This window comes from Raphanus sativus, chromosome 1, assembly GCF_000801105.2.
Source record: "Raphanus sativus cultivar WK10039 chromosome 1, ASM80110v3, whole genome shotgun sequence".
NCBI lineage: Eukaryota > Viridiplantae > Streptophyta > Magnoliopsida > Brassicales > Brassicaceae > Raphanus > Raphanus sativus.
This window is the reverse complement of record NC_079511.1, coordinates 1,182,783-1,200,229: the sequence shown is the minus strand read 5'-3', so window position 1 is coordinate 1,200,229 and position 17,447 is coordinate 1,182,783. Positions and strand designations below refer to the sequence as shown.

The following is a 17,447-nucleotide window of genomic DNA, read 5'->3' as shown; positions in this document are numbered from 1 at the left end:
TATATATAACACAAACACATACAAATGTCTTTTCAGTTTCATGTTGTGTCATTCTATTCTAACAAGTCGGCAAAAGCTTCACAATGTTAAACATGGTTCCGTTTTTCTTTTTTCTTCTTCTGTTTCTCTTCGGAAACAACCGCATTAGCGTCGCCGAAAAAGCAGGCTTCGTCGGGAGAAACGGCACGCAGTTCGTGTTGAACGGGGAACGAATTTACCTAAACGGTTTCAACGCTTATTGGATGATGACCACTGCTGCTGATACGGCGTCTAAAGGTAGAACCACCGTGACGACGGCGTTCCGGCAAGCCTCAGCCGTCGGAATGAACGTTGCTAGGATCTGGGGCTTCAACGAAGGAGACTACCTTCCTCTTCAGATCTCACCTGGCTCCTATAGTGAAGACGTTTTCAAGGTAACCCTCATCATGCATACACATACACATATACACAAAGACACGTAATATATATATATATATATATATATTTACAAAGATTTTGAGGGATAATTGCAAAATGATGAAAGTTTTCTAAAATTTCCTATTTTTATCACCTGTGCAAGTTTATAGGATCTTAACAATTTTTGTAATTTTATAGATTATTATTTTTATATTTTAAATCATGATCACTGTTAGTTACTATCCATGGGTTACTATTAAATAAATTCGTAATTTTATATCACGTATTTTAGTTATTTTACTTTTTAATATACGGAAATATAGATCAAGATTGATAGGTGTTTCTTTGTAGTTTATTTCTTGTTTGTTGATCTAAATTGAAGGATTCAAATTTGAAATATTACTTTCCGACAAAAGAAATTCAAACCTTTTGTATTTTCTTGAAAATGGCCGTGTCCTTGTCAAACGGTAATATAAAGGCGATTATGCCGAGATCACAAAAGATATATAGTTTTTTAATTTTGTAAATCATATTGTTTTATGTAAGTCGGTACAAGATACCTCTTTGTTGACTAATTCGGGAATATACCGTAGTTAATTAGTCATAGATTAACAGCTTATTATAATTTTGAGAGTACTAATACAAAGTTTGCTCTGAGCAGGGACTAGACTTTGTTGTCTATGAAGCTGGAAGATATAAGATTAAGCTGATAATTAGTTTAGTAAATAATTTTGAAGATTATGGAGGGAGAAAGAAATACGTGGAATGGGCCGGTTTAGATGAACCGGATGAATTCTACACAAACTCGGTTGTCAAGCAGTACTACAAGAACCACGTGAAGGTTAGTATAACAGATAACAAAGATATAATATAAAAATTTTAATTGCAAAATTTGACTGGATAAGTATCGATTATATAAATTGAGATCGTCATATGTAATACGCAACGTTAAAGGAAAAAAATAGTTGAGATTCTTGGGTACACGTTAAGGATAGATAACCGACGGTTATGACATGTCAAGTGTTAGACTGTAATCAATTAAAGAATCAGCAATAAGACAAATCTAATACAATAAAGTAGGCATATCTGCCTTTTCCTGCGTCCACGTCGTCCAAGAGGGAGGGGGCATTTAGCGACACGTGTCAACTCGGTAAGTTATAAGTGTTCTCCACGCGTTTCTATCTTTAAAGTACAAGGCGCGTTTGCTTCGCGTTTCTTTTATTTGGTCACGATTTGGGCTTGTCTTCTTCGAATGATTTTATAATTTTGTTGGGCCGAGCCTATTGTTTTGATTTCCATTGCAGACCCATTTAAATGTAGGCTTTCCATCATCTTCTGAACTTCGACAAAAAAAGTAGCAGCCGACTCCCGACACTTCTCAACGTAACGTCTCCAATCTGCATTAATACAAGCTTTAACTTGATTACCTACTCCTCCCACTCTCAAGCTTTCAATCAGGCTTATCATCTCCCTGCTTTATCCACGGAAGTTCCGACTATAAATCTCTGAGAATATGTCCTCTCATTGTTTATTCTTCAATAAATCTCCTTTCTTCGGTTTCTCAGGCCGATTTGTTTCTTTAATCAAAACTGTAAAGTCAATCATCTCGCTTCATATCCTTCTCCATCTTGATTTCTCTACCATCTTAGTCTTTATTTTTTGATAGTTTGTTATGTGTGTATTTTTGCTTTCAGGGGCAAACTTATATGATTCTATGTTTACGATGAGAATGAGTTTTGATGACCCCAATACAGATATGAAACAAATGATTTTATTGATTACCTCCAAAGCTTCAATCTTTGTTTTGTTGTGTTTTGTTTTTTTCCTTTGCTAGGCTCATGGTGATTATTATTTCCTAACCGTTTGAGTTCTCTGTCGTTTATCATTTCTATATATATGGAAAGGATCTCACTCTGAGTAATAGCTCCAGCAAAAGGTACGGCTTCTCTGTTAATACTTGATCTGCTTTCAATATTGATCCTCCACATCGACCTATATTAGGCTATTAATCTCTCTTGCGTGTTCAATTTTTATTAATCTCAATTCCAGAGAGTTTCTCGCCGTCAAAAACATGTTAATTTGAAAACTGTCTCTGATCTGGAATACTGTAATCTTATTTGCAAATTGTTTTTGATTTCCCCTTTCTCCCTGAAGTTTGATTCATATGATGAGTTTTTGGTAATGGACTTTCCAAGCTCATTCGTTCTACATCCCATTACCTTAATTTGTTTATTTATTAACCGTTTCTATCTTTTTTTTTTGGTGTTTACTCTAGCTTTATTGTTGTTGTTTTATTGAGTGGATTTTAGTTGCTTTTTGTTATTGTTCAGTCATTGTTTTTTTTGTTAGTATTGTCCTCCAACTTCTCTAACAGCCCATAATCTTAGTTATTTATTTCTCTACAGTGAGCTGATTTATTCATGACTTTCCTACTTTTTTCATCACTTTCAGAAGCTGGCAAAGGAAGTTAAGCTTCTAAAGAATCACTCACATTCAAATATAGTTGTAAGCACTAAAAGGTGCCGCATATGCCTGCCATGTGAGTCGCGAATGTCTTTCAGCTCACACGGTCATAACTCAGACAGTGAAACCATCGAGTGGCTCCTCCAGCAATCTGAACTGGCGACTATAGCCACCACAACTACAAGAACTGTAACCATTCAGTCTAACTTCACTTCTCTTAGTATCTCACTATGTAGCTCAAGATCTTTCCTCCCTACTGAACATATTCGACAACTCCAAACAGCTATTACTTTCATTTGCCTACACTCATCGTCATCAGCGCATCATCAGGTGGCTCCCAAGAATGAGTCGCATTCTTCTTCTGTAAGAAACAAAACGAGGGAGAAGCCAAGAGAGAAAGGAAAAATCTACTATTAAGGAAAATGTACAAGGGAATGCTTTGTTTGGGATAGATGAGAAGGTGAACCCTCATAGGAGAAAATGAATAGAAGAAGATGGACGGAGAAAGAAAAAAACAGAGAGCAAAGTTAATAATGAGAGAGTTGATAAAAATGATGTAACCCGACAGAAGCATTAATTACTACTTCAAGTCAAGGAAGAGGAAAAGGTTTCGGTAAAGACTGATTATTTTTTGTTTTCCAATCCTGATTTTTAAGGTTTGATTAGGAAGAAACACTCCCAACAAATTCTAATCAATTATATTTTTCATTTGAAAATGATGATGTGCATACTTATTAATGGAATTCAAACTACTAAATAAGATTTATTTACATGAATTCACATACTACGGTGTTCCTCACCGCATCAATAGGCGCCAACACACCTGAAAAATAAACACTTCATTTTTGCTTACTTAATTTGAGTTAGAATCTTACGTGGTTCTTTTTTTTTTCATCAAAGATATATTTATAGAGAAAAGGATACAGAATCATAACAGGGTACAAAATCAAAACTCATAATCCAAACAATTTATAACAAAATTTACCACCCATTGCAATACACCCACATGAAACGGTTAATAGTAATCCAAAAAAAAATCAGATATTCACAATAAAAAATACACATAAATAGAGGATCCAAGTTTCTCAAAGTCAAAAAGCTTGGCAAGCCAAAAGGGATAGCATCCGCGGCATAAAATCTTACTTGGTTTCAATTACTATAATTATATAAATGGCATAGAATATATATATATATATACATAAATATGCACAAAAGATATTTTTTTGAATAAAAATCAAGATATACCGATATTTCTGCAATTTTATAAAATATATAACAGTGTCCTTACAAAAAAAAATATAATCACATGTAAAAAAAATTAAAGAAATAAATTAGTGGATCACATAATATAATATAAAATATATAAATTTCAAAATAATCCAATTTTATAAAATATATAACAGTGTCCTTACAAAAAAAAATATAATCACATGTAAAAAAAATTAAAGAAATAAATTAGTGGATCACATAATATAATATAAAATATATAAATTTCAAAATAATCCCTAATGCATATGAATACAAATTAAGAGAATGTAAATATTTTATTTTCACGGTTCATCAAAGGACGTCAAAGCAAATTAAAGAAAATTTATAAAAGTTTTCCTATTTGATTATTTAATTCAAGATACATAAAACTGATAAGATATAACAAAAAAACAGTAAATAATTTATTTTTAATCAAAAATATAAAAACAACATATTTAATCAAGATATAACGAAAACTATAGATATAACAAATATAAAAATATCTTCAAAACTAAATTCAATCTCATACAGATATATATATGAACAATCTGAACAACAAAAAAAAGACAATACAAAACAAAGTGACAAAGAATATAGAATATATAAAAAATTCAAAGGCCTCCACCACTAAAATTTAGTGTAACATAACCTACAGAAACATCTCAACAATTGAATTATTAAATTAGTTAATTACAACCAGATTAAAGTACAATATTCTAGCATTAAACAACTGAAACAAATAACGAAATGAGCAATTACAAATAATTCACACAATATATAACTATATAGATAAATAAAATATAAGATTTTCCGCGCGAAGCGCGGACCAACCACTAGTGTACCAATACAATGGATTGGAATGTTTGTAATATTCGTTGCCGACTTCAACCGAACTAAACCGACGATTTGACAATATATGAAACAGACCGTGCTGACGAGGAAAAACACAATCACTGGTCGAGTTTACAAAGAAGACCCAACCATCTTTTCATGGGAGCTCATCAATGAACCTCGCTCCACTGGTTCTACTATCCTACAGGTTTCTCTCTCAGCTCTCTATTCTCTGTTTATTATGTAACATGTACCGATGTACGTAGGTGTGTGACTTAAAAAGTGTCGTTTTCACGTTCAGAGTTGGGTGAAAGAAATGGCAAGTTATGTGAAGTCCATAGACTCAAACCATCTACTCGAAATAGGACTTGAAGGGTTCTATGGAGATTCTAAACCAGAAAGAACGGTTTACAATCCAGGCGGTACGATTTTAACCGGTACAGATTTCATCTCCAATAACCAAGTTCCGGAGATCGATTTCGCCACTATCCATATCTATCCAGATTCTTGGTAAGTCATCAGTCTCTAAGTCTAACTCAGTGTCTATTATCTGGTTTCTTGTTTTTAACACATTCTCTGTTTTCATCATCTCTCTACCAAAACAAGATCAGGCTACCACTACAGAGCTCAAGAACAGGAGAACAAGATGAATTCGTGGACAAATGGATAGGGTCACACATCCAAGACTGTGACAACATCATCAAGAAGCCTTTACTGATAACAGAGTTTGGGAAATCTTCAAAGTTTCCTGGTTTCAGCTTAGAGGAACGGAACAAGTTTTTCAAGAGAGTATATGATGTGATCTACGACAGTGCAAGAACCGGTGGTTCGTGTACTGGTGGAGTTTTCTGGCAACTTACGACTAATAGAACTGGTCTGTTAGGTGATGGCTACGAGGTTTTCATGAAACAAGGTCTTAATACTACTGCCAGGCTTATCGCGGAGCAGTCTATTAAACTGAGAAACCTCAAGTATTCACCGTTAGTCACACATAGTGCAACATGAAAACAGTATAGATACCAAAAAACACTTGACAGATAATATGTAAAAAGTTAGGATACATGTCAAAAAATGAACATGACCAAAAGCTAGAAGGTATACTAGTAGATACGTACTTTTGATTGAGTTTGTAAAGTCTGCTGATTCTTTCATTGGAAACAATAATACAGTAGGAAGTTATCTATTACAGAGTTTTTTTTTTTGACTGAGACGTAATAAATAAGTAAATGAAACAATGTGTGAGGCATTTCCAGTATAAAATATCGTAGAAAAAATCAGATGATATACATCCTAATATATTACAGATTTTTTCGTTTACAACCACTCTGGTTTTATTATTACACGTTTATTTTGTAATGTTCAAAACATAATCGTTTCAGTGTGAAAAAGAGAGCTTATATTTAAGATTGATACAAAACAAATATATTTATTTATGGATCACTCCGGATAACGATCATAATTAAGGTTTGAGCGGTTAAGCAACCGAACGACTATATTCAATTTTGATTATTTATGAATAATCTAAAATATCAAAAATGTAATTATTAATACAATATAAAATGATATTGAATCAGAAAACCATCAAATTTAAATATAATTTATGATAGGTTTGAGCGGTTAAGCAATCGAACAGCTAAATTCAGTTTTGATTATTTTGAATAATCTAAAATATCAAAAATTGTAATAATTAAAACACTATAAAATGATTTTGAATCAAAAACAACCAAATTTAAACTTCTAAAGTAAAAAAAAAAATACTGAAACGCACATAAATTACTAGAATAGGGGGGTTTCAATTTTGAAATATATAGTGCGGTTCAATTATTTTCTTTGTAACATATAAAATAAGTTAATTTTGGAACTGAGGTTGATCAGTAAGGTTGATCAGTCGGAGGTTAGGCAAAGAACGCAGAGTCTGGTGAAGAATAATGAGGAATAATGAGGGAGGTACTCTATTCCATAGCCGTAGAGCTTTTAACGGAGTCTCATCCCTACTGGAGGCAAAGAGATTGGGGTCTTATTTGGACTGTGGAAAGCATGATTTCTCACAAATTGCACAAGATTACCTTTGATGTGGAATCGTCTGAGTTGGCGGGAGCAGTAAACCGACTGAGAGCTTGGCCTGCTTTTCGTGGTATGGGTGTGGAGCTTGGTGAGGCTTTGAGTAACATTACAGTGTGGGAAGTAGCTGCGGTCCAGAGAAGCTCAAACAGAGCTGTTTTCTTGATTGCGCGTAGTGTAACAAAGGAGAAGAGGTTTCAATCCTATGTTGCTCAAGGTAGTCTTCTATGGTTGAATAGTTTGGTTGCAGAGGAGGTCTCGAGGAACAGGAGATCTTAGTTGGTTCGGGGTTTGTTATGGAGAAGGATGTGTTTGTGGGACTATGGAGTCTTAGGCTCGCTTGTGTCTCGGCTGGAGGTGATGGGACTGTGTGTTTGAAGTATCTCATTTGTGTTTTTTCTCGTTTTGTGATGGGGATCCTCTTTTGTTTCTCCTTTTGGTTTGTACTCTGTTTCTGTTCCTCTTGTTCTTTTCGAAACTATATAAAAAAAAAAAAAAGTTAATTTTGGAACTGAAATTAGATTTTGAAATTGAACCGTCCTAAACCGCTTGGTTATATCCATTCAATCCAATGTTGATTCCTTTTTTTTTTTGTGTTTTTCCTTTTTGCAGAGAACAATCAGACATTATATACTAGTTAGGTTGGTGTCGGGATCCTCTGTCACAGAAAACCCTAGCGCTCGCCTCCGGTAATCAATCAACCAATGAAAGGAAGAAGTGCGATTCGGGGATGTAGTGGGAAGAAGAAGAAGGTGAGTGGGTTAATGTCGCTGCCAGATGATGTGTTTGTGGACTGCCTGGCTCAGTTGTCGCGATTGGACCTCGTGGCCTTATCTATGGTCTCCAGGAGACACCGGTATCTCGCAGGGTCCCGTAAACTCTGGTCCATGAGGTATCGGATGGATAGGGTGGAGCCATATGTGTATGTATTTATGCACATGTATCCAGATCCAAACCCACGGTGGTTCGTCTTCCACCCCGTGCAACGTCGGCTGAAACGGATCCATCCGAGCTTGTGTCCTGCTGCTCCACTAGAAGGATCCTGTTTCGTGAGGACGGAATCGGGGATCTATACTATCGGTGGACTCGTGGACGGCAAACCCACATCGGAAGTCACGTTTTTGGATTGTATCGATCACACAGTGCACCGAGTTGCGCCCATGAAGATGGGGAGAATAAAAAGATATATGTGTTTGGAGGGTGCTGGGATGCTGCTGATTCCTCCTCAAACTCAAACTGGGTAGAGGTATATGATATCGATACGGAAACTTGGGAGTTGTTGTCTGTGTCTATCCCCAAGATGCCCCTCAAAATCAAAGAAATTATGGTGATCGATGAGAAGCATGTCTACACGGTTGATGAGGATGGTGAAATCTTCTTTTTCTTAACTAGTGAATGTAAGTTTTGGACAGCCGGAGAAAAAGAATCTGACCCGGAAAATAAAAACGATTGGCGTTTGTTTGATCAGACATTTTTCTGCCGTGGTGTCGGCGGGAGAATACTGTGGCGTTCTCTATCTTACTTGGATTGGAAGGAAGTCAAAGGTTTGGAAGAGCTGCAGCAGAAACACATCATCACAATCTGCGGCTTCTCTGTTGAGAGGATGGCCATCTTCTGGTCCCAAGGTCCTGCTTATCAGACTTTGGAGCTTTGGTTTGCTGAGATTAAGATAACATTATACTGCAAACATGTTATTTGATTTTTGCCGAATAATTTTCTACGCTCTCAATTTTTGTTGATCTTCTGAAGACAGAAGAGAAACATCACAATTCAGTGAAAAATGAAGATTAAGAAGAAGGATTTTACTCAGTCTAAGGGATGGAAATACCAAGCTGAGGAAGAACATGTTTAGGAGTCAAAGAAAGAGTTTAATGAAGTGTTGGAAGAGAGTAAGGTGTCAATTTGCGAGGCCAGATTGGTCGAAAGTTCCGTACTCCAGAGTCCCTACGTGGAAGCACCAGGGATCGCTTGTACTAGCTTAAACGCCTTTTTTCTCAGACTCCACCATTTGAGAATAACAGAAAGACCAGAGAAGCTGGATAGGTTCGCTCTTGAAAAACTTCCTCTGCTTTCTTCTACCATCTGGAAACCGAACACAGACACTGCACACAACGCTTTTATCACAGTCTGTCTCCCTTTGGCTCTTCTGTTAAATCTGGATTACCTTAAACAAGTCTCATCCTGCTTCACTTCTGCAGAATTTTCAAATTCGCCCCCCCCCAAGACGGTGCCACAATGTGACTGATAGTCTGGTAGCTTGAAGAACAAGTCTCATCCTCCAGTCTGGCTGCTTTCAGAGCAAATACGTGTGTTTCTTGTTAGAGAAGCCATGTATTCATGAGGACCATGATCTATGCACTTCATCAAATCCTCCACAAAACCATGAGCTTCGATCACGCCGCTCCAAGAACGCATCTTCTGACCAGTGACGGGATTGATGAGAAGCACCACAGGAGGAGAATATTCGATGCGGTAGAAAGTAGAGATTTTCTCTCCTTCGGTGGTATCATCATAGACTTGAGATAAGATGAAGACAGACTCGATGGCTTGAGAAACGACTTCATTAGCCCATAATTTTCTGTCCGAAACAGTATTTCTTAGACAAGACCCTTGAGACAAACCTGTTTTTGTAAAGCTACAAGTGTATTCCATACAGAAAATAAATAAAATACATGTACATCTTATCTTAAACACATCTTGTAACATCTTATTAAAACGAAAACGATGGTTACTAAAATGGAATAGTCTTGGAATGTAGAAGACAATAATGGACGATCCATTCATCAGAAACTACATGGAAGATCTGCTGAAGAAGGTGAGAACACAGGTGTTGCTGAAGCTGATTAAACCGTACACAAGGATCGGGATCCCTTTCATATCTGTTCTCACTCTTGAAAACTGATCTGCATTTCGGCCCTTTATCTCCCAATAATGAAGAAACCATTTGTAAGATTCCCTTCCAAAGCAGATGCTACTTTCGAATCAACTTCGATCATCTCCATGGATCCGCAATAGTTTTTCCAAGCTGGCTTTTCGTGCTCTCATAAATTTTCCCAGCAATATGTGATCTTGAGAAACTGAGAATCCACCAGGATCCCACGCAACCACAGACAAACTACTGATTCCCTTCTCTCCAAATAACCAGCCAGTAACATTTTTTCAAAATCGATCTAACCATTTAGGATTAAGTATCTCGTACTCATCTGTGCCTAGACCAGTCTTTAGTTTCAAGTTTCCTAGCCAGCTTGTAATAAGCTTCAGGGTTGTTCCCAAATAAGTAGTTTTCCACTATCCCAGTACCTTTCACCACTGTAACAACCTCATAATTCTTGAGCTTCAAGTCGAAAAGAAGACCTACATAACCAATCCAAAACATCTCTTCTTAAAGTCAGCAGCTCAACTTCTTTGGAGAATGGGCATCCCTTTAACCATATCAAAACATCTATTCTTTCCGAATTCACAGCCTTATCCCACCTGGATCTCACACATAAGACGTACTACTGGGTCCCTTTCCTTCCGGACGTGGAATGCCTCAGAATGGTTGCAGTACGTTCCGTTGGTAATTAAACGCTTCCGCCGATACCAGTTCTAACTGTCGATCCTCCAAGAACACTCTCAGCTTTTGGAGAGACCTTAGCCCTCGAGTTAATCAAAGGTTCAGTAATACTCTTTTGAATTCCCTCATATGAGAAGTACACTGTGTTTGTAATTTTGGTGCTTACTACTATGTCGGGATTTTGGCAAGTGATATGCTCTGCTGATTGTCTGAGTTTGTTTCTAAAACTATTTTTTTCCGTTTGATTATTTCTAGTTTTATAACGTGGGGTACCATAAATTATTTGGGTCTTAACTACGATAAGTTAAACAACGGTAGTTAAGTGGAGTAGCAGACATTATAATTTTTGCAATAAACAAACATATAAGATTGAAAATAATCATTTTTATGTCAAACACAATCAAATACTAGTTTTTATCACCAAAAAGTAATATTTTTAAAAGTAAAATATTTACATTTTTATGATTTTTAATAGTGAAACAAATATATATATAATTTTAAATATAATAATGAAATAAATAATTAAAGTGTGAAGATAATAGTTAAAGTTAAGAGTTAATTTGATAATTTTCTAATCTCTTGGTTGAGAATGATACTGAAGAGATTTACATCCTCATGGTTTCTCCTAACAACAAGAAAATATCATCTCTATTAGTTAAAACACGAATAATGTGAACTATCCCAAACAAAATAATATGTATTATTGTATATGTAAAAACCTATTCATAAACTTCAGTTCAATTTCATCGGCTGCACCAAATATGGATTTACGGAATAGCCTATCATCAATCGAGAACAAAAAAGATCTTATTAGATACTCAAGTCACCTTGGTCCATTAACGCTAAACCAGAAAGAAAGTTGTCACCTTATCATCCCATCGAGAAAGAAGGCAAGCCAAGTGTGCTATTACTTCAGCTCCTATCAGGAGAGAAACCCAAAGCGAGCATATCCAAAAACATACGCATCGCTTCCTCTGCTTCACCGCTCTGATTATACCCAGTAATAGTCGAATTCCAAGAAACCAAACTTCTCTTAGGCATTTCGTCGAACAGATACCTCGCGGTCCCCAACTCTCCGCATTTCCCATACATATCAACGAGACTCGTCGCCAAGATCACATTGAAACCATCTCCCGACTGTAAATACGGATCAAAGCCTAACTCTTTAAGAAGCCCATGAAACCATTTCCCTCTCTCAGCGTCTTTACATCTCCCACACCAACAAGAAGATCCACCATTATCATCTCGTTCACCTCCACACCATGAATCTCCATCTCACCAAACACATCACTAAAACCGATTGTTATTCACAAAACCAGACACCAAACTCCCCCAAGCAGCAACGTTCCACTTCGGCACACCTTCGAAAACCCTCACACCAAACTCACATATGTACATATGCGCTTTTATTCAATCTCTTTGCTTTGATTCGGTATGAAACAGAGGAAGAGAAGCTTACGCTTTGAGACGAAGCCGTAGGAGGGTCGCTGCGGAAGCGAGATAGGTCGAAGAGGAGGAGAATGGAGGAAGAAGTAGACTCAGCTTTGTTGTTGTTGCATACACGATCCTTTGCCTCCGTCACTATCACATTCTTCGCGGCGTCTGGGTGCTTCGTCACGAGCGTTTGAGCAATGAATTTGCCGCTGATTCCTCCGCCGACGATCACGCAATCCGCCGTAACGGATCCACCGGATACGGAACAGCGGAGTTTGAGAGGCTTGTAAGGACGCGAACGAGGAAATGGATTTGAGAATGAGGATAGTAATGGCTGCGTCGACGTCGGACAGAGAAGTGATAAATCCATGGCGATCGCCCGCGAGAAGGATAAGACTTTTCTCAGTTTTGTCAACACTCTTATCTCCGACAAGCTGTTCTCTCGCTCACCTGTTAGATTTCCTCATCGGATATGAACTTCTTTCAGACAAAAGAGACTTTGGTGTTCTCTTCAATGGGCCCATAAGTTTCGTATTTGGGTTCGTCTTTTCGGCTGTTCTCTTCAATGGGCCCATAAGCTTCGTATTTAGGTTCATTACATATTATTCGTTATACGGCCTAACTCATGGCCCAATAAAATAAATTTGGGCCGACAATTTTGGGTATATCACACGTAGAAGAGTTGACGAAAATATTATACAAAAGTAACAAAACCATTGATAATACTCACACCATACGTTTACATATTTAATTAATAAAAATAACAATACTAAGAAAGAAACCAAGTTACACAATACATGTGTCTTCATGCTTATATTTAATTAATAGCTTAACTTTTTAGTGTTGATGCCAAAAGATGTATATATCTGACCTATGAGCTAGTGTTGAAGTTACTAAATTAGAGTACTACTGAGGGTTACGGGCGGATCATTTATAATAAAATTATTTTAGTTTTATAAACATTTGAAAAATACTTTAAAATTAACACAATAAATATAATCTTCGTTCTAATATCATATTGTAAATCTCATTAAATTTTGTTTGTTTGAGTTGAAAGAACCACTAATTTTTTTGTAAGAGAACACAAAAGTTTTAATAATCAATTAAGAAAAATATTATGGTTTATATTTATTCTTTTGTTTTTTATTTCACTTTGATAGAGTTGAAGAAATATTAGTTTAGTAAGAATAGCCAATACATTTTTAAGTGTTTCAAAGTATGATATTATTATACTAATTAATTTGGAAGATCATACCAATTGGTCACATGGTTTTTTACTTTGTGTTCGTGTTCTGGTGAGATTTAGATATATGTGTTTAATTTTTCAAAGGATCATGGACCTCATCTTGTCCCATATGTATTTCATATAACTGTTACTATCTTATTAATTTGGGAGGTCAATGTGTTGTCACATGCATAACCGATGCTACATAAACATATTTTCCAGTTTTTTCATCTCTCGTTGATCGTTTGTAAACCTAAACTTCCTAAAATAGAACTCTTAGGTTGTTGATTTTTATGCGCATCAGTTTTGATGACATGTATAGATATTTTCGTGGAGAAGTTGCTGGAGGAGCAGGTGTGAAGTATAGACTGCTTTAAGATTTATCCATAATAATAATTGATGTGGGTTATGGGTGGGTCTGAGAAGTTAAAAGCTGTATGTTACACTGTTTTCTAAAGGTCTAATAGGTATCTGATGGAGTTACTAAGGAAGAAGGTAGCCAGACTGTCAACTTGTGAAGTGTTATCAATGTAATCATACTTAGGTAATTACATAAGGGAATGCAGAAACAGAGCTGTCGCTTTAGCTGATATTGAATCATATTAATTGAAATATTTCTGCAAATTAATCTTTCTGAAAGAAAGTTTAGGAAATCTTTTAATACAATAACAAAACAATTATTTAGTTAAAACAATGCATTCACATCGAGATCTCATTTTCCATCAAATCACAAACGTTGTTTCCTCTCCCCTATATTTCCCAAAGCTCAGCTCCTTTCACAAAGCATCTTGCAGAAAATCAAATAAATATTTTACCTAAAACCTATTCTCCAATATTCCAATATAAAGTATCTGATTCTTGCCTAGCTAATTAGTGTCTACTAATTTTCAATGCACTTCACAATTGTAATTATGAAAAGATCTCCTAAACTGATAATTTTCTCTCACTGAAGGACAAAAAAAAGAGACAAAAGTCCATTGCTTGAAAACCTTGTAGGCATACCAGTTTTCTACGCATTAGCGACCAAAAGAAAGGTAGCCTTTGGTTTGTCTTTCCTGAACTGGACATGTATGCAAGCAATTTGTGTTGTATACAAAATCAATTGACTGCAGCCTTTAATAGATTTTTTCTATATGAAACGAGTCAATTCTGGTAACGTTTGACAATAGTTCTTAGTTCATAGAGTGTTGAGGAAGTGAAGTCCCTATAAAGTGTCTAAAACATTGGGAGATATTGTTTTTCCTAATATACTATTCTTCTTTGGTTTTTACAGGACCCTAAACGGAAGGTTCATAAACCTGCTGAGGGAGTATTCATTTGTTTTGATGGGTTGATGACGAAGCTTCATAAACTCAAAGCAAATGAAGCTGGTCATATGTTGTTAAGATGCCATACTAACTCTCGGATTAGTCTTCCCGTGTAAGATTCTAACACGTTGATTATTATTTGACAACTAAGCTGAAGAAGGTGTGAACCCTGAGGATACTTAGGTCCCCCTTTCTATTTTGGACATGGAAGGAAATTCACATTTAAAGTCCGGGTTAGTGCATACAATTTCACGGCGAATCATCGGACCTTCACCATCACACGCATTCTCAACGGAACGTGAACGTGCGCCCCTCCCGATTTCGTTGGCAATGTGAGTTATGCCTGTTACCAGTTCTAACTGTCGATTCTTCAAGAACACTCTCAGCTTTTGGAGAGACCTTAGCCCTCGAGTTAATCAAAGGTTCAGTAATACTCTTTTGAATTCCCTCATATGAGAAGTACACTGTGTTTGTAATTTTGGTGCTTACTACTATGTCGGGATTTTGGCAAGTGATATGCTCTGCTGATTGTTTGAGTTTGTTTCTAAAACTATTTTTTTCCGTTTGATTATTTCTAGTTTTATAACGTGGGGTACCATAAATTATTTGGGTCTTAACTACGATAAGTTAAACAACGGTAGTTAAGTGGAGTAGCAGACATTATAATTTTTGCAATAAACAAACATATAAGATTGAAAATAATCATTTTTATGTCAAACACAATCAAATACTAGTTTTTATCACCAAAAAGTAATATTTTTAAAAGTAAAATATTTACATTTTTATGATTTTTAATAGTGAAACAAATATATATAATTTTAAATATAATAATGAAATAAATAATTGAAGTGTGAAGATAATAGTTAAAGTTAATGTTACTTTTAGTTAAGATAATATAAAATATAATAAATGGATTTAGTTATTAAATTGGAATTCATGAAAATGTTATCTTCTCTATAAACAAGTATTAATCTTGTCTAAAAATGGAAGTGACAAGAAATGATCAGTTTCTTAGAATATATAACACCAAGAACATCTGCTGAAAGAACTACAGAAATACACCACTTTCTAGAAGAAAAGATCTGGTACGAATAACAAATCACCAACCATAAAGAAAGTTTGCAAGATTTGAAGAAGCTCAAAACAAGGAAGAAGCAAAGAAGAGATCTAGCCTATTAAAAACCACATTCATTATCTCACCCAAACGTTTATTTATTTCCATTAGTGTATAGCTTTTCTCCAAGTAAACATTTGTTTTGCAGAGAGCATCACAAGTACTGCAAAGAAAAGTCTGCAGCTAACTTTGTTTTGAATGGTCAAAGAAAAGTCTAATCAAACTTGAAGGAGATGGAGTCTGCAGCTAACTTTGATCCTCAGCGAAAGCCTAATCATCCTCTTCCTCTTCACTCTCATAAGGCATCAGTGCCTTGCTGAGCTGCTGATGCTGAGAGACAAACAACACAAAAGCCAGGTCAAAAAGAGATAAGCAAGTAGTAATAACAAAACCCATGTTAAAAAGACAGTAATCAAACCTCTTGTTTCACATCCTTGCTAAGCTGCCGAGAGACAAAAAACACAAAACCCAGGTTAAAAACACAGAAGTAGACAAGCAACTATTATTCCCACAAAATAAAATAATAATTACCTGTTTTTCCACGCCAACATGATCATAATCTTCTTCCCTGTCCCTCTCATAGGGCATTAATGCCTTTTTCACCTGAAGACACAATCGTTTTGTTTGATAAGAGTTAAATACGGCACTAATGACTCACACCACGCAATATTTTCCTCATAGGGCACTATTGATTTTCATTAAACATATAATATTCACTGTCACCTCATAGAGAGCACTAATGACTCACACCACGCAATATTTTCATCATAGGGCACTATTGAACACTGCTGATTTTCATTAAAGAAATAATATTCACTGTCACCTCATAGAGAGCACTAATGCCTCACACCAAACGATGCTTAAATAGCACAAGCAAAAGATAGCATATTAAGCCAATCATAAACAGTATAATAACTAAAGCAAATGAAAGAGACTTAGCTAGACAAGAAAACACAAGCGTATTAAGCCAATCAGATGCAGATAAACAGTATATACACAAACCTCTTGTTTCAGGTTCTTTGGCCTTATGATTAAAGAAGGGACAGGATTGCCTTTCTTGGTTGGGTTTCTTACCTGTAAACAAAAGATAAAACACTAAATACCTAAGATCTATCTCTCAACCACAGTACTATTGAATATACATACTTTCAATGTTGGTGGATTTGATGCACGGTTTGCTTCTGCAGCCTCTTTCTTGAGTGCTTTATCCAAACTTGCTGCTTCCTCTTTGAACCTCCTGACCTGCTCCTCTTCATCTTCTTCCTCAAAGAAGATCTCTTCTACTTTTGGTGCTGGATCGTTCACTTCTTCCGAGGGATAGCCCAAACCACGATTCCTGGGGCGCACCGTGATCTCAATTGGATCCATTCTGCCCTGACCATCCCTACCCAAGCCCATGTTAACGTTGTAACCCATCCTGATTATCATCTCGAACCCCTTCCCGTAGGTTCTACTCCAATTACCTCTGTTGTCTTTCAAAATCAAAAAAAAAAAATCATGAGCATGCTTTTTAAAAAAAGATTTTAAGACTCTAAGCTGAAGACAAGAAACAAACACACAGAACGATGCTTATTAACCTGTTTATTCACACCAATCTGAGCATCATCTTCAACATCACTGTCGTAAGGCACTAACGTCTAAAGAGTACAATCAAAACAAAACAAAACCATGAGCATGCTAGACCCTCTCAAAGTAAATCAAACAACATATCAACATGAGTAACACCAACCACGAGAAAAACGATGTACTAGACCCTCTCAAAGTAACACCAACCACGAGAAAAAACCTCTGTGTTATTTACTCTGATTATAT

At 36.0% G+C, this 17,447-nt stretch overlaps 4 protein-coding genes and 1 pseudogene across 4 annotated transcripts; 2 read left to right on the top strand and 3 right to left on the bottom strand.

Moving 5' to 3' along the window:
- Nucleotides 1–58: 58 nt before the first annotated feature.
- LOC130508020 (mannan endo-1,4-beta-mannosidase 1) lies at nucleotides 59–6,173 on the top strand. Its single transcript, XM_057003104.1, has 5 exons — nucleotides 59–413; nucleotides 1,058–1,237; nucleotides 5,033–5,146; nucleotides 5,240–5,448; nucleotides 5,550–6,173. Exons 1-5 carry the CDS (start codon nucleotides 84–86, stop codon nucleotides 5,941–5,943), a joined length of 1,227 nt encoding a protein of 408 aa, XP_056859084.1. The 5' UTR covers nucleotides 59–83; the 3' UTR covers nucleotides 5,944–6,173.
- A 1,530-nt stretch (nucleotides 6,174–7,703) lies between these two features.
- Nucleotides 7,704–8,698, top strand: LOC130494940 (putative F-box/kelch-repeat protein At3g24610). The gene is made up of 2 exons (XM_056985791.1): nucleotides 7,704–7,855; nucleotides 7,948–8,698. Exons 1-2 carry the CDS (start codon nucleotides 7,704–7,706, stop codon nucleotides 8,696–8,698), a joined length of 903 nt encoding a protein of 300 aa, XP_056841771.1.
- Nucleotides 8,699–8,854: 156 nt separating this feature from the next.
- Nucleotides 8,855–10,572, bottom strand: LOC108862209 (putative plant UBX domain-containing protein 14; annotated as a pseudogene).
- LOC130494915 (pentatricopeptide repeat-containing protein At1g06143-like) lies at nucleotides 10,199–12,359 on the bottom strand. Its single transcript, XM_056985753.1, has 4 exons — nucleotides 11,944–12,359; nucleotides 11,764–11,845; nucleotides 11,518–11,692; nucleotides 10,199–10,353 (listed from the first exon to the last, which is right to left on the bottom strand). Exons 1-4 carry the CDS (start codon nucleotides 12,357–12,359, stop codon nucleotides 10,199–10,201), a joined length of 828 nt encoding a protein of 275 aa, XP_056841733.1.
- Nucleotides 12,360–15,511: 3,152 nt separating this feature from the next.
- LOC108851869 (uncharacterized) lies at nucleotides 15,512–17,104 on the bottom strand. Its single transcript, XM_018625347.2, has 5 exons — nucleotides 16,782–17,104; nucleotides 16,638–16,709; nucleotides 16,167–16,238; nucleotides 16,054–16,077; nucleotides 15,512–15,965 (listed from the first exon to the last, which is right to left on the bottom strand). Exons 1-5 carry the CDS (start codon nucleotides 17,061–17,063, stop codon nucleotides 15,906–15,908), a joined length of 510 nt encoding a protein of 169 aa, XP_018480849.1. The 5' UTR covers nucleotides 17,064–17,104; the 3' UTR covers nucleotides 15,512–15,905.
- Between the last annotated feature and the right edge of the window lie 343 nt (nucleotides 17,105–17,447).

Excerpts from the sequence above, each read along its gene's own strand:
- LOC130508020 (XM_057003104.1), top strand. The coding sequence starts at position 84 with ATGTTAAACATGGTTCCGTTTTTCTTTTTTCTTCTTCTGTTTCTCTTC. Across the intron at positions 1,238-5,032 it reads ACTACAAGAACCACGTGAAG|ACCGTGCTGACGAGGAAAAA; the intron begins GTTAGTATAACA and ends TATATGAAACAG. Across the intron at positions 5,147-5,239 it reads CTGGTTCTACTATCCTACAG|AGTTGGGTGAAAGAAATGGC; the intron begins GTTTCTCTCTCA and ends TTTCACGTTCAG.
- LOC130494940 (XM_056985791.1), top strand. The coding sequence starts at position 7,704 with ATGAAAGGAAGAAGTGCGATTCGGGGATGTAGTGGGAAGAAGAAGAAG. Across the intron at positions 7,856-7,947 it reads ATGGTCTCCAGGAGACACCG|ATCCAAACCCACGGTGGTTC; the intron begins GTATCTCGCAGG and ends ACATGTATCCAG.
- LOC130494915 (XM_056985753.1), bottom strand. The coding sequence starts at position 12,359 with ATGGATTTATCACTTCTCTGTCCGACGTCGACGCAGCCATTACTATCC. Across the intron at positions 11,846-11,943 it reads AAAAGCGCATATGTACATAT|TGATGTGTTTGGTGAGATGG; the intron begins GTGAGTTTGGTG and ends AATCGGTTTTAG. Across the intron at positions 10,354-11,517 it reads TGAAGCAGAGGAAGCGATGC|GTCTTCTTTTCGACTTGAAG; the intron begins GTATGTTTTTGG and ends TTGGTTATGTAG.
- LOC108851869 (XM_018625347.2), bottom strand. The coding sequence starts at position 17,063 with ATGATAATCAGGATGGGTTACAACGTTAACATGGGCTTGGGTAGGGAT. Across the intron at positions 16,710-16,781 it reads CAAATCCACCAACATTGAAA|GTAAGAAACCCAACCAAGAA; the intron begins GTATGTATATTC and ends TTTTGTTTACAG. Across the intron at positions 16,239-16,637 it reads CAAAGAACCTGAAACAAGAG|GTGAAAAAGGCATTAATGCC; the intron begins GTTTGTGTATAT and ends TTGTGTCTTCAG.